Source organism: Phaenicophaeus curvirostris, chromosome 1 (assembly GCF_032191515.1).
Source record: "Phaenicophaeus curvirostris isolate KB17595 chromosome 1, BPBGC_Pcur_1.0, whole genome shotgun sequence".
NCBI classification, from domain to species: Eukaryota; Metazoa; Chordata; class Aves; order Cuculiformes; family Cuculidae; genus Phaenicophaeus; species Phaenicophaeus curvirostris.
In genome coordinates, this window is record NC_091392.1 from 12,411,530 (window position 1) to 12,427,023 (window position 15,494).

Here is a 15,494-nt window from a genome sequence, read left to right on the forward strand (position 1 = left end):
CAGTGAGGTGTTGAAGAGAATACAAAAGGATGAAGACTTCCAGTGTTTCTGCTTCTATGCAGTCAGCCTTAAGCATGGTACTCACCCACCTCTCCAACTCCATCACATACACTATAACATTGCAGACTCTCCTGTAAAGACAGTTACATACTATCTTCTGAGTTACACATTACTGTCTTCTCAGCGGTGCTCAGCAACAGGGCAAGGGGTAATGGGTATAAACTGGAATATGAGGAAAATCTTCTTTTGTGTGAGGCTGATTGACCATTGGAACAGGCTACCCAGGGAAGTTGTGGAGTCTCCTCTGGAGACACTCAAAACCTGGACATGATTCTGTGTAATCTATTATAGGTGAAACTGCTTTAGCAGGGGCGTTGGACTGGATAATCTCCAGACATCCCTTCCAACTCCTGCCATTCTGTGGTTAAGTGATTCTGTGATTATGATACTTCTTTATAAAAGACAGAATTGATTTTGCCTCTATATCCAGCCCTCTACCCACCTATAAGCAGCAGAGTTCTCTAGAAGGGGTGCAGGGACGTTATATCAGGAGGAGCTGTAGTTCATTAAGCTGAGCTACAACTAAGCATTGATGAATAGTCTCAAGGATATTACGTAGCCTATAATAGAAGCTATTTAACTGTCTACTGTTCAAAAGCACATATGGTCTCCTTTGCTTATAATATATTACTTCTTTTATTAGTGGAGATCTGGCTAGGATAAATTCAAACCTATGCAATACACGTATAAACGATCCTCTTGTTTGACTTGTGATGATGATTTTTAGGAGAATTTGGCTACATCTCACAGATGTTCAATCTCTTCCTACTTCAACACCTATTTCTCTGAGCAGTGTAGCCAACATTGCTTTTTGGACCTGCTGCAATATATTTTTCTAGTGTTAAAGCTGCTTTTTTTATGAAAGCACCATACAAAAAAGCTATGAAACAGGCTTCTGCTAAAGACTCTCCTCTTCACAGTAAAAACCAGCTATTGAGGTTTTGTATACCGCTGGTGCTATTTCAGGTGTTACCTGGAAAGTAGTATTACTACAAATTGGAAAAGTAAAATCCTTACCTAGTTTGTTTCTAAGAATACTGACTTCAATGGGATCACTATTTCTTCTCAGTAGTTTTTAAGGTAGTGAAGTCTTTAGATGGCAGGAATAACATGTTTATCCTAACATTTTGCTTCCCTGAAGAATCATGATTTATTTAGCTAGTCCTGGTTGCTCCATTAGTTCACCATCAGAAAGCAGGATATATTAGTTAAGTCTGACTTACCTAATTGGCTTAACACCATTACAATGGATAACTTTATCTTTTGTACTAAAAGGTACTAAAAGTACTGAGATGGAAGCACAGGCTTCTACCTGCTTAAGATTACTTCTGTATCCAGTATTCATTACCTGATCTCTTATAAGGTAGTTTGGCACTTCTACGCATACATTACATCATCAGTGTGTCAATTCATAATATTGAAACTCACCGTGTTTTGGTTGTGTGGTTATTTCTGCTACTTTAACTAGGTAGCAATTAAGATGAAAATTTTTTTTTGCGTGCTGTTCTGATGGTATTGTCCTTTGGGAAACAAGACATCTTGTATCAATATGACTTTATTGTGCAGAAAATTCTGAATCATCAGGACTCTCATGAATATGACCATAGATGTCCTTAGTTCTTTTTCTTTCTTTATATTTTGTATTGAATTCATCAGCTTTAGTCAGAATAGCCATGATCAGATCTCTAATGCTGACCAGACTTCAACATGACATTCAGTGGGACAGGCAATAGAAAAGATGTCTCCTGGTTTTTGTTTTTTTTTTCTCCCAACACAACTTCCTTGCTTCGTGATGATTTAATTAGGAATGAGGAGATGATAGAACTGGAAAAAGATTTGGAGAGCACTGGATTTTTTTCTTCACTTGTCTTTTGATGCTATAAAGATATTCTCAGTCTATACTAGTGATATACTGTCCCTTGCTCCCACTCGCAGTTTTTATCTATGCTGACATCCAGGTCAGACTCCCAGATCAACTCTTGTTTTGTTTCCTTACTTACTTATTTCTTGCCTTTTCCCCAAAGGTCTCACTTCTGTACTCTGCAGATTTCCTCTTCCAACACTTCTTCTCTGATGTCTGTAGTTTTATTATAATTTTTCTCCTTTGTATTTATTGAGCTAGAAGATTCAGCTCACCTGGCTTTCCATATAGCATTGTGTGTCTATTATAGCATAAACAAATTGCCAAGTCTCCTTCTGTAGTCAACAGAGAGTGATAATTTCCCCCAGAGGCTGCTTCATCCTGTACAAAGATAAAGGCAGAATTATTTTGTCTTAATGTAGGTGCTTCTATCAGTAAAGACACCCTCAGATATCCAAGGGTATGTCCGCAGTAGTATAGAAGTTTGTGTCAGGGTTACACTTTTGGAGCAAATCTTCTGGTTGTCTCAGTTCGCTGTGATTTGGTGCACATTTCAGAGTACATGAACTCGATTCCTTTCAGAAGAAGCTAAAATGGAAGTTGATCTCTAGGAATGCATTTAATTGTCTCCAACCCCTGAACACCTGAACTCAGTCCATGAGACTATTTTTGGGTTAAAACCTGTCAGAATTCCTTCTGACCTAAAATATGTCCATATCTAAATTAGCAATATCAGTAGACTGCAGAGTGAAACACTTGGTTCTGATGACCCAACATCCACAGTTACTAAGTCTTTTCAGATGTCATGGGCTACATGACTGTGAACGCCTTGTAGTGCATTAGGTGAGCTCTTGCTGTGTATCATCTGTTTTAAATTCAAAAGAAAGAAGTTCACAAACTGAGAGAATGTTCCATGTGTAAATGAAGGTAACTGAGAGATTCACTTGAAAAGTGTCCTCTTGATCTGAGGCAAAGCTCTACTGTAGAGGCATACTAATAGCCCAAGACATCTCCATGAACCTACCAGGTATCTATCACACAGAACATGTCAAAATCTATTTCCTTCTGGAGTGGCAGTGGGAGGCCATTTGGAAGATGTCATAGCACCTAGTATGTCACTGAGAGCATATGGTTAAGCCCCCAGTCCCACCAGAAGATAGGTAAGATAAATTATTCTGTGTGGGTACCTCTCCCTTGAATACAGAGGAATAAAACACAAGTAACTGTGTGATTTCTAAATGGCTGAAGTCACCTAAGATGAAACCCATTCATTGTCAGAAATTAACTGCCTGAGTCAGAGAGTGACTTAAACAGCAGAAGTTACTGCAGGAAACCTTAAGCATTTATATATTCCTCAAAAAACCCTTCATAAGCATCTTCTGCTACTGTGAATGCCTAGAGGCACCACAACTGTATTTAGGCTGAGTACATAAGTGCTTATCAACTGCCCAAGGCCATCTGGGATTCACAGGATAGGCACCTGCAAACTCGTGTCTCTCAAGTACCATGGATTCCAAGAACATCCAACAGATCGACAGCGTGAAATGTAACAAACTAGTAGTGATAGCTTCAATCCACAGCCAAAGGATCACTCCATTTTCTATCTGTCCCTACATTTGTGCAAGTTTGGGTAGCACCCTACACAGGATGAATTGTGAAATTGCCATTTTTATGCTCTGGTTTCCTATCACTGACCCCCCTACAGAGAAATTACTTGAAAATCATTATTGTGCTATCTGAAAAGCTCTGTGTATGTACAAATCTTAGGTATACAAAAAGGAGGGAGGAGTAAGCATTTTAGAAGTCAGGTGGCCTGCAGGCCATTGTGGTTTTCTCTGTCTCTCATACTCCACTTTGCTCAAGCTGTTATTTGAAGAACCATCTTGAGTGTAATGTATTCACATTAAAAACCCAAACAAACTCATACATGCTGTCCCCAAATACACTGAAGCAGCCTGTTGATAAATACTTTCAAACGCCTTTCACAATAACATGCAAATTGCACACCTTGCAGTGTCACAATTTAGAATAGGTTTGCACTGTTTTCTGAAGACATTAAGGCTATTATTGTCAGCAGCTACTTTCGAAATTCCCTTCAAAAATGTTTAGAGAGATTGTCTGAGGGTTTTGTTAGTACAGGAAACTTTTTCTGTCAAAGTGCTTTAAACTGCCAGATTGCTAACACAAATCCATTATATTCAAATCTTAAGTGGAATAATATAATGTCGACCAAACAATCATAATAAAAAGATAATACATTGTTTCATAAGAAAAGACACATACCTGATGTTTTTTACTTGCTAAAGGTATGGATAAGTATCTAGTGAGATTTCCTGAGGGACTCTGGTCCTGATACTTAGATCCAGTGGTCATAATAGGGAACTGTGGCATAAACAGTCTTTACAAAGTCTTCAAAGCAGAGTTACAAAGAAAAGCTGGAGAAGAACAAGGGATTGAGTCAGAGTTTCTGGAAAGCATTCTTTCACTCTATTTAAACCAGCTGAAAAGTATTTTTTTCACATAGGCTAAAACCATCTATAATTCATACCAGAGGACTCTGATTATAATAAACTATTTATGCTGGATGTAAATACTTGGTGAAGAGGGAGGATTTAAGTTAGTTCAGCAATAATGACTTTATTAACTATTGGCTACAATATTAAGCTCTGATGCTTTACTGAGTGACCTTTTTAAAAATTATTTTTCCAATTTGCACTTCAGGCCTATAAGTGGTTTCTATTTTGTATAGCAGGTAACAAATTAGGATAAAGTTGAAAATGTTACGCTATTCCCATGCTCCAGTGGCTTGAAGCAAAACCAAAGGATTCTTTTGTTGACTGCTGCCAAAATTAGAAAGTTGGTCTTGACTTTAAGACAGATTCTAAGATGTACATAGTCGATTTGCCAGCACTTCTCTTAGCCCAATCATCCTAGCTAGTGACTGACATCAACAAAATTGTGTAAGGTTGGGCATTCTAAACTGATCACTTGATGATGAGGTGTGATTGTTGCTGAATAATGAAATAGTGGCCAGTGGAAAATGCTGGTGAAGCCACAGCTGTATTTCTCATAGGATGCTTTTATTGCATCACTTCACTCACATTCAGACATTGACAACTGCATTGACTGCCTGTTTGTGCATTTATCCCACAACTTTTCATCTTGCTTTTCATCTGCAATTCATTCATAATTAATGTGTAAATCTCCAGTCTTCCCTTTGCCTTAAGGTCTCTCTATAAGACTTCCCAAATGGACAGAAATGGTTAGACCTAGTGGTCAGGCAGGTTATACACTGTACATTTTACAAGATTTTAATACTTAAGAAACATTAATATTCACAGCTCATGCAGCAGATATATGTTAATGTTACTTCTGCCACTGGTGTTAATTTGTCCATTTTACTCTTCATACTTCTTTCTCTTTGTTAAAGTTTTCCTATGAAGGTTTCTTCTAAATTAGTTCAAAGACTCATTACAATATAAACATTGTTGCCCTTTAGCTATTACAGATAGCAGTCCACTGCAGAGCTTAAGAGGGAATAGGCAGAGCCCTGGGACACAGCTGAGGTGGCGGCTCTCCTGAAATGTCCCTGCAGCCTGGCCTGGGACTTTCAGCAAGCCAGCACAACCATGCCTTTGTTCTTCCTCTCATTCCCAATATGTTCCACCTGTGTGGGGAAGAATCTACCTCTCCTTTGTTTCTATGGTTGGCTAACACCAATTGTAGTTCTTGCTGAAAGGCAACAGAAGGTTACTCTGAACAGCTCTGCGTGGTGCTAGGATGGCACTGGCTATGGTAAGAGCAGCATCACTTCAAAACTCACAAATAAACATCCTGTGTAGGACAGAAGTAAACATGTATAAAAAGATACTGCACTGTAATCCAGAGCTACTTATTTCCCTCTTTTGCTGAGAGCAGCACAACAGTAGTCACATCTGTCCTTCATGTAGGAGTGGTTGTGTGTTTTGTACCTGGTTGCTAAGGTGATTGAAGCAATCAGTACTGTGTAGTACTAAAGAGGGCATTGATGGTACTGTAGAAGTGTTAGAAGACGGGTGGAATAGATTCTGCCTTCTTTCAAACAAGGTCTGTTCCTAGAGTAGATTTTTTACCCAATTGAGCACCTGTCTAGAAGCATTTAAAGTCCCGTGACAAGATGTAGCATGTGTGTTTAGTATAGTTAATAAGAGGAGAGGCAGGGCAAGGGAACGGGTGTAAAGACGGGTAAGGAGGAGAGGGATGATTTTGAAAATGTACTTTGCCTCTTCAGTTTTTTGTTATAGATAAAAGTTATTGTGGGAGAGTTTTGCTTTTACCAAGCAGCTGAATGGATTTGAGAGACAGTAACTAGAAGAGGAGATCGAGTGCTGTAAAAGCTGATATCTTCATTCTCTGAAACGTTGCTGTAGACTGAAGGATCACTTCTCTGTTGGAAAAACTGTTGACTTTCTGGTTGTTTATGGTTTTGTTTAGAATGACCACAGTGCACAAAACTGGAAGACATAAGTCCTTGTGGGTTTATGTAAGCCTAATTTAGGCTGAATGGAAGCATAAATGTTTGCTTGTTCTCAGTTTCAACAAAAGCCTTGAAGGATGTAATTCAACTAATTCACATTTTTGAATGGTAATACTGGATTTGGCTTATTTTCAGGTTGGCACTCATCTTTACAGATGCCTGAAAACTCATTTCTCAGGTCTGTTCTAGGTCTTAGGGGGGATTTCAATGCTGGTGAATTGGTCTGTTCTGAAGTTGTGTGGACTTGTGAGGAAAACACTGACCAACTGACTCCAGCAGAGTTTACTTCTAGTACCAATGCTACCACTGGCTTGTTTGGTGGCCTTGGAAAGTCACTTGACTCTGTGACTCCACATTCTCACCTTTAAAATAGGGGTGATTCTTTTTATTTCCTTTGTAAAATGCCTTGAGATACACTACAGCAAACATTGCTAATAGTAGTCATGCATATATTCCTCTTTTAAAGCCATAGGAAACCAATTGTGAATCCCACTCAGTGCCTGCAGCCAGTGGGGGTCACTAAATTCGTTCAGAAGTAGTAGCTGGGAGACAGTGGCTCTTGTGCAGGCATGCCCATGCTCCAGAGATAAGACTCCAGTTTCCACAGGTATGTCCAAGCTTGCTCTGAGCTCTGGCACTGCTAACAGGGTACCCGTGGGGGTGTGCAGTTCAGCCTGCGCTGCTGGCTGCACCCAAGTAGTTCAGTAGATGCTGGGATGATGAGCCCATGCTGAGCTCCGTACTGCTGTGGTGCCATTGCTGCCAGTATCTCTCCCGGTTAATTTAAAGGTAGCTCAAGTATGTCTGCACAAGCTGCAGTTAGGCTGTGACTGTGGTATGAAAACACACCCTACAGGAGACCAGAGGCAGCCAGAGCTTCAGGGAGAGCATCTTAGTTACATTTGCAATCAAGCACGGGCTGCAGGCATCATTTTAAATTTACCTTACCTTTGGCTTATCATTCTTCATACTCTGCAAATATATCACTGCTTTCAAAGTAAGGGAAGGTTTTGTTTATGCTCATCACCTGTCATGAATGGTTTTCTAGACTAGGGCGTGCTTAAAATAGGAATTTAAATGCCTCAATTTTCATTGTAGTTGCTACTTTGTCTGTACCTAACTCCTGTCTACCATTTTTCCCATCCGAAATGTGGAGGAAGCTTTAACACAGTGACAATAATGCTGAGTAGTAGGTAACATTGCTCTGTTTTGAGAAACAGAGAGAAATCGAGGCAGAGGAAAAAATTATATGCCGTGGTCTAAACAGGGAGTCAAGGTGAGAGAAGGAACTTGCTTTATACACTTTTTTTCCACTAGGGGAACCAGTGGTGTTTGCACCACATGAGCTGTATCAGTTAATCAGTAACTCACCAACTAACTATTGCATCCTAATACACTTTTTGCCAGATGTCCTGTTTTTTGTACACCTTACACTAATGTTCATAAGAGAAGTCTTAAGTACACTTTAAAATGACACAGCAAATTAATAATAAAATAAATAATTCAGTGCTGTATAAATTGTCTGGAACAAGCATCCTCCTAGGATGTATCAGATAAATAAAACATGGGTTAGAAGTGTCTCTGAATGATGGTATTGTAGGAAAGGCATCTCAAAAAATAAAGGAGTGATGATCAAATAATCTTCTGGTTTATGGTCTGTGTTTCTTAACATATTTAGAACATTTTGCTTCAAATTCTAATGTTGATGGTAAAGGTATACATTGAAAAGATCTTGTTTTAAGTCTCATTAGCTGTGCTAAGTATCAATTCATTTGGCAAAATATTCTCCCAGAAAACAGTTTGTGCCAGTTCAATGCTATTTGATGGCTGATTTCTCAAAGATCTATTCTGAGTACAGAAAGGAGCCACATGATTCATTCAGCTTGTGCATATCTATTTTATCTCCATAGAAGGATTATATATGGAGAGATAAAGGTTTGTTAAACAAAGTATCATTAATCACTCTGTCCGGAAATGTAGACTTTGCAAGAGCATGCTGTAATTTGCATCACTTTCGCTGTGCCTTGCCAGTTCTGCTAGTGAGAAATAACAAACCTGTATTTATGAAAAAGTCAGGTTTAAGATAAAAATAATTCTATCTGAAAACTGTGAGAATTGTACAGAATCCGGTCGCCTGTACTCGTTGAACGAGAGAACACTGTATTTGTAATAAATTCCTTTTGCTCTGGATGAGTTCTGCATTTTCAATGAGGTTAACTTGGCAACATTCTAGTTGATTTTAATAAAAATAGCTGCTTTGAGGACAGGGAGCTGAGGTTGCCAAATTTACAGCTGCCTTGCACAATTACTCTTACACCTCCTTCAGGGCTACTTAGAACCAGTAAGCAAATTAAGTGTATCGATTGCAATTTTGTTGGACTAACCCTTTTTTCTTAAGGAATAAACTTGATTCCTTTCAGTATGTGTCTGCTCAGAGTGATCTCTTTTCTTTTCAGCCATAACACAAAGACAACATCATGGCTGGATCCACGACTTGCGAAAAAGGCTAAACCTCCAGAAGAGTGCAAAGAAAATGGTAGGTTATTAAGTTTTCGTTGCTGCTCAGAGGGGATTTGCCTTTGTGTGTGTGTGTGTTTCTCTCTCTCAGTTCTTACAAAAAACAGGCATTTGGCAGAATGATGAAAGGTGTTTAATTGCTGCTTTGGTTAGAAGCCATAAGTGATACCAGTTCTCCGTGTGCCATATGTTTCTGCTTTTTATTCCCCTTTCTGATGCTATCCAAAGCTGAGGATCACAAGTGTGTTTTCTGCCTGTTGTGTGTGTGACTCCGGGACTGACCCTCTCCCTCATCTCCTACAGAGAACTTTGGTCTGCAGAACAGAATCCCTTTTCAGATTCTGAGCTTTTAATCTGCAGGCAATTCAATGCATAAGGGAAACTAGCAGCACCGTGGGAATATGAATATTGTTTGATTTGTATTTAAAGGTACAGTGCTATGCTATTTAGTAGCCAATTTAAACAAAATAGCGTCTGATAAAACAGGGTGTGGGAGGTAGAGAGAGATCGGTGTCTGTCAGAGTTCAAGACTGGATTGGGGGCTACTGCGTTTTTAATGGTTTAAATTTTGAAAGCATATATACTCTTAAGGATGCTTAAAGCTGTTGCTGTTGTGCAGGAGAGATTACAATGTTGACAGATTCAGAGCTATAAAATAATACAGATCTTATCAAACTACCTTATATGCATTCAGTATAAATCCTAATTTTTTTTCTGATAAAGTTTCAGTCATCAAAATAATTTAAGGAAGCCAAAGTGAAAATGAATTGTAATAGATCTTTTCTGTGGATTTTTTTTTTTCATTGTTTTATAGTTCAGTGTCTGTTCAATTAGCCAGTTAAGAAGTAATGATTCTGAAGACTGCTACTTATTTTATTATTGTGAGATACAGAGGACTAAATGCATGCATGCTATGTGCATTAATTCAAAGCATAATTAAATAGTTATGTATTAGTATGTTTTCATGTACTGCATCTGATTTATTTTAAATTTTCCAGAATACTTTAATTTGGTTAATGTAAATACTAATAGCAGAAAGTAAACTCAGTGCCATTTTGGGCTGATAAAGAGGTCGCTGAGGATTTGCTGGCTGTAATTAGTGATTTAGTAAAGAATATTCGTGGTTTTTTTTGTAAATAGCTTTATTTTGAAAGATTGCTATATTCTGAAAATCCTTTCATTATATCAGCAGTAATTCTGACGTTCTCTTCTGACATCAGAAATTACGTCTGAATGATTTTGTGATACTGATTGTAGCACTGACAACACTAGCTCCCAGAGTAAATTCTACAGTGAATACAAAAGAAATGTTACTGAAATAAGGGCACAGGAGTTTTGCATTATAAATCTCTCACAGTACTTGTATGAGGCTGTATCTTTGTCTGCTCCTTAAGGAATACTAGTGGAAAAGGCAGAAGGCAAATCCACTAATATTTATGGAGCAACATATCATGGAGTTACCAGAAGTAAATGTGTATTGCTTTTTTTTTCTTTATTCTTTTTCTGTTGAGTGTTGTGTTACAAGATCACAAGAAGCACTGAATTATTAAAAAAAATGCCAAAGTGTCTGAAATAAATTAAAATTAAGATCAGTGCATTAAAGAAACAGCATTATTTTGAATTTACTTGACTACTAGATTATTGAATTACTATAGTATGCTAGGTCATGTTGTTCTTTTAAGAGCTGCTCAGCTCATTACTGTGAAGTACTTGAAGTGAAGCATAAAAGACTTTAGGGAGAGATCTTGTATTCTTACAGGGACTGTTCTTGCAACATCCTCTCTTTTCCTAAGGTTCTTTGTTTGTTAAAAAATGTGGGCTTGTTGTTTTTTTTAATCAAATGCCTGCAGAAGAAAAGGTTCTTAACAATCACTAATATGCTTTAAAATCACTGTAGTTTGCCATTGAGGTTCAACACCAGAGACTTTGTTATATCACATGGGGATTTGGAATTTCTGTTTAGATATAATGTCAGATGAAGGATTAATTCCACATGCATTTCAGCTACCACTTGGTAGATATTTTTTTTATGCCAAATATCTTTTCTGTTACACTTCATGATTTATTCTGTCACATTTTTAGTCAGAGATACAAAATTTTAGAAAGACATCAGTGTTTAAGTAGGAAATGATACTTACCTTGCTTCTTTATTGCTGTCTGCACAACTTGTGGGTATTTTTCATTTGCGTTCATTTTTTACATCTGAAACTTGTATTGTTTCTCTGAGATACATTATGATGTCCTTATCACCTATCAGATTCTGCTATCAGGTTTTCATTCTGAGCAACCCAACTTTTGAGTTCTCCTTTCAGTGTAAACCCTACCAAATCCTTCATTCTGCCACCAGCACACAGTTTCCACACAATGTCGAAGCAGCGTACGATATTTGAGTCCTGATGTTCTGTGCTAGCAATGTTGAGGGCCCCCCTCTGCTCCAGGCATTTCCTCTCTTCCACTTTCAGCTCTTCAATATATCCTTGCCAAATATGATTTCTTTTTCTCTGGCTTCTGTATCTGCATATCCCAGTGCCTGCTTATTCTTCTTCGCAAAATCTGAACCAACCTTCCAGCACATCCCTCCTCTTGGAAAAATTTTCAGATGCATCAAGAGATCAAGAGATCAAGAGATTGACAAGCTCTACAAAGTCAAGCTTTCTTTGCCTCCATGCTGTGGACTCTTTCTCTTTTAATGACAGCGACTGCTCTAAACCCCTTTGTAGGTCAGGAGGTTTTAAGGGTTCATCTGTATTTCTGTCTCTGTCATGGAACTGATTATGAATTTCAGCAAATTACTTCAACTTTTGCTCTGTCAGATCTACTTATATGCTAGGTCTTTGAAGCAAGAATTGCCTGCTAGTCTTTGTTTGCATGGTACCTATCTGAGTTTCATAATAAAAATAGGCAAAAATGCCTACAATTCTTCAATAAGAACTAGAACTTTTCATGCATTTCTGATTTCCTCCAGAAAATCTTGACTTCATTGAAAATAATTGTGTTTTCTCTCCTGAAAATATGAATTAAATATTTGGATTTTCTGAATTGGAATAATGATACTCTTTTTTCTCACATAAAAATTGGTTAATAATTTTTTATCTGTAAAGTACTACAGAACTTATACTTTTGCCTCCTTTGTTTCTGTGAGTTATATTCCCTGGTTGCTCTATTTCTGTAAAATTGCATTAGATGGCAAACTCACAGGATTTTCATGATTACAGGTATATTATGTGAGTGGTCAGCTAACAGAGACTGTTCTTTGCGAGTGAGTATAGAAAGTAATGACAAGTCCCATAAGGCAGTAAAAAATGTAGTTTAACATTGAAAGGCAGTTCAGCCTTAATGATGCGAAATAACACAGGTTTTAGAAAATTTATTATTGGTTCAGAAATGTAGGAATTAATTTTTTCATTTTAAAAACTTTCGATTATTTTGAAAAGTAAACATTTACTTCTTCATACAATTTAAACGACTGTTGAAATTTCCTGGATATGTCAAATTTCACTTATTTCATTACTATGAATTTAACTTATTTCATTATCATTCTATCCCAGTCAGTGGTCTACATCACTCTTAACACTCCCTTTCTTTTTACGTCATCCTCCTTTCACCTATCTCTTAGTTTTCAAACAGAAGTCAACTTAAGACTGATAATAAATAAATTTGTCATTTCACCTAGCCCTTATCTGTTATCTGTCTTTCAATCTCCTCTGCATCCACCAACTTGACTGCAAAATATAAATGTTTATTTAAGATGAGTCAAGCTGCCTTTAAACTTCATTGACTGTGAATGTCGGATCTATTTTGACAGCTGGAGGGCACAGAGATCTGGTTCACATGTAAACACCTGTATGCAGGCAGACTAATAGATTTAGGTGTCTTCATCTTGAACTGAACCCCACCCTTCTATTGCATATTTTTCTGTTTATCCTTTTCCCCATTCCTGTAATCACAGGCAATACCTTTTGGTGAGCACACTGCCACACACAGCTTCAGCACCAATGACACACACACCTACCCTCGTACTCTTCATCTTTCTCTCCTAGTCAAGCTCTTTGTTTCATTCTGTATATGACATCTCCCATTGGAAATGACCCATCTTGAGTTCTCCAAGCAAATTCCCTTTTGCTAATACCAGTATTTTCCACCTCCACATGTCATTGCTATACCACTTCATGGCATATAGGACTCTTCCCTTTTCCATTTTACCCAGACAGAAGAGTTCCTTCTCCGGGCTTTGTGTAGAACGTGATATGTGCATGTGCAGTCACAAATTCAGGAATTCAGCTCCCTTTCCTTCTTTGAAAACACTGTCATCATCTCGTTCAACCATCTCTAAATATTTTGAAAATTCTCAAAAAAAGGAAAGATGTAGGTTTATCACTACAACTTAATTTCTAAATTTATGTTATATATTTAATATGATTATTGCCAGGAAAGAAGAGTTACATTCAGAATCGTAAGGATGATCACTGATTGGGCTATCTTAGGCTATCTGTAATCTCAAAGGTATAACTATCCCAGGAAACTTTCTTTTCCTTACTTTTATGTAGTGTGTTTTTAGGTGGACACACCTCTTGTGAGACACAGGAGTGTCTTTGCTCACTGCATGTTCAGTTTGGAAACCTTTTTAAACGGTGTTAAGATTTAAGAAAAAGCGTTACTGTTTTAGGAGTGCCTTAACACTGAAAAATACTTCTTTCTCAAAACCTCACCATTTAACATACAGTCCCTCTTCCGTTCCTTATCCAAGCTACTGCCTCACCATTTTTACATATTTAAATATATCTGTTTACATTTTTACATATATATACTAATCCTAGAAATGACTGAAGCCCAGCAATTAGTTTACAGTCTTGGCTATTTTGCTTGTTTCCAGCAGGTGTTCCTCCTCCCTAACTCTCACAGAAATTAAACTCAGACTTCCAGTGACAGAGGAAGGTTTATAAGGGCACATCTGTTGCAATATTTCCACAAAAGTGAATAGGAATCCAAAACAAATATTTTCTCAAACTTCACCAGGCTTTGTTAAAATTAATAACTTTTGATGATATCATTACTCTGTTTGACTATTGGTATGCAAGAAATAACATCTAGGACTATCTTTTTCATCTTGCTTACATTTAACATACATTAAATTTCTTGTTGAAAGTTCATATTACATAATGAATTATTGCATATATCTATTTTAATTTCATCTGCCAGCAAATAGATCCTATACAAAGAGATCCTGCAGATTTATAAGGTAGCATCATTAATATTTTTAAACATAAAATTCAAGAATAATGAAAAGAGAGAATGGATATTTGGTATTATCATTAATCTCCAGGATTCCTGTTTCATGATGAGCATCTTAAAAATTTGTTATGTTTTATTCATAAATAATTTTTTATTTTCACTTGTAAAGATTTTGCAACTGAGTAGAAATAGTCTCAAAACTGGAACACTTGGTTTCTTGTTGTAATTCATACTGAATACCTTAATCAGAAACAGTTGTTACTTAGACTGCTTTATAGCACAAGTAGTTTTTTTCAGTACTTTCAGCCACACTTTTTTTCTTATTTGCACAGAATTTTTGAGCATTTTTCTCACGATCAAACTGTAGAATATGTATCTGTATACACCGCCTTCCTTTTAGTATGTGCAGGCTGCTCTATAGTTAAGCATATATATAACTCTATCAAGCATTGCAACTTAAAGTGAACCACAACATAATGTGAAATAATTTGTCCTTGTTTACCTGATTCTTTAACATGCTGTAGTAAGACATATCAACTCTTCATATTTTTGATTCATAGATGTATTTAGGCATAAGCATGCTGGGTTTATGGGTAAAGCATTACTCCTTCATTCCCTTGTAAGCGTTTCAACCGGAAACCAAGTACTGAACTTTTATCTTATACAGATAGCATTCATATGTGGCAATGCCCACTAGTGGCAATTTGCTACAGACAAATACTTATCTACAAATAGGTTTTTCTTGAATTGGAGTAGTAGTAGTAGAGTAGTAGAGTTTGAAAACAATTTTTTCAGCAGTCTAGGGTACAAAGGACTGGGCGGGGGTGGGGGTTTGGCTGATTGGGATGAATCCATAGCAGAAATTTACACGTGAAACTTGGACAGAGCAGTGATGTACATGGGTAGAGGAGGATGTGTAATGAGGAGGAAGTGTCCTACGCTGTTGACTAGTTATTAGCAACTGCAGATCAAGCCTGCATTTCTGTCAGATTAAAAGATTCCAGTATGAACTGAGAGAGAAGGCTAGCTTTTGAGTTTTGTCTTCTACTGCATGACCCTTAGCACTGTCTCTCTCAACATGGTATTCTGCTTGTTGCTTCCTACACATTTTTTTCTTGCTGGCTTGTAAAAGGCTTTTTCTCTTTATTTTTTTCTTTTTTTATGTTGTGTCTGCAAATCAGATCAACTTGGGCAGGCCAGACAAGTACTGGCTGAGCTAAGGGTATAACGTTATCTATTGCAGGGGTAATGTATTTATCTTTGAGATATCTGTGTCTCAGCTAAATGTATTTGAAAACTAACAATAGA

The 15,494-nt window shown here is 37.3% G+C and overlaps 1 protein-coding gene across 16 annotated transcripts in view; it reads left to right on the plus strand.

Annotated features, from left to right (window-relative positions):
• MAGI2 (membrane associated guanylate kinase, WW and PDZ domain containing 2) overlaps nt 1-15,494 on the plus strand; it is a 741,259-nt gene that overhangs the window by 504,240 nt on the left and 221,525 nt on the right. For all 16 annotated transcript variants that reach the window (XM_069878960.1, XM_069877803.1, XM_069878147.1 and 13 more), the window contains one exon: nt 8,894-8,973. In XM_069878960.1, coding sequence (XP_069735061.1) covers nt 8,894-8,973 — 80 coding nt within the window. The remainder of the gene's footprint in view (nt 1-8,893; nt 8,974-15,494) is intronic.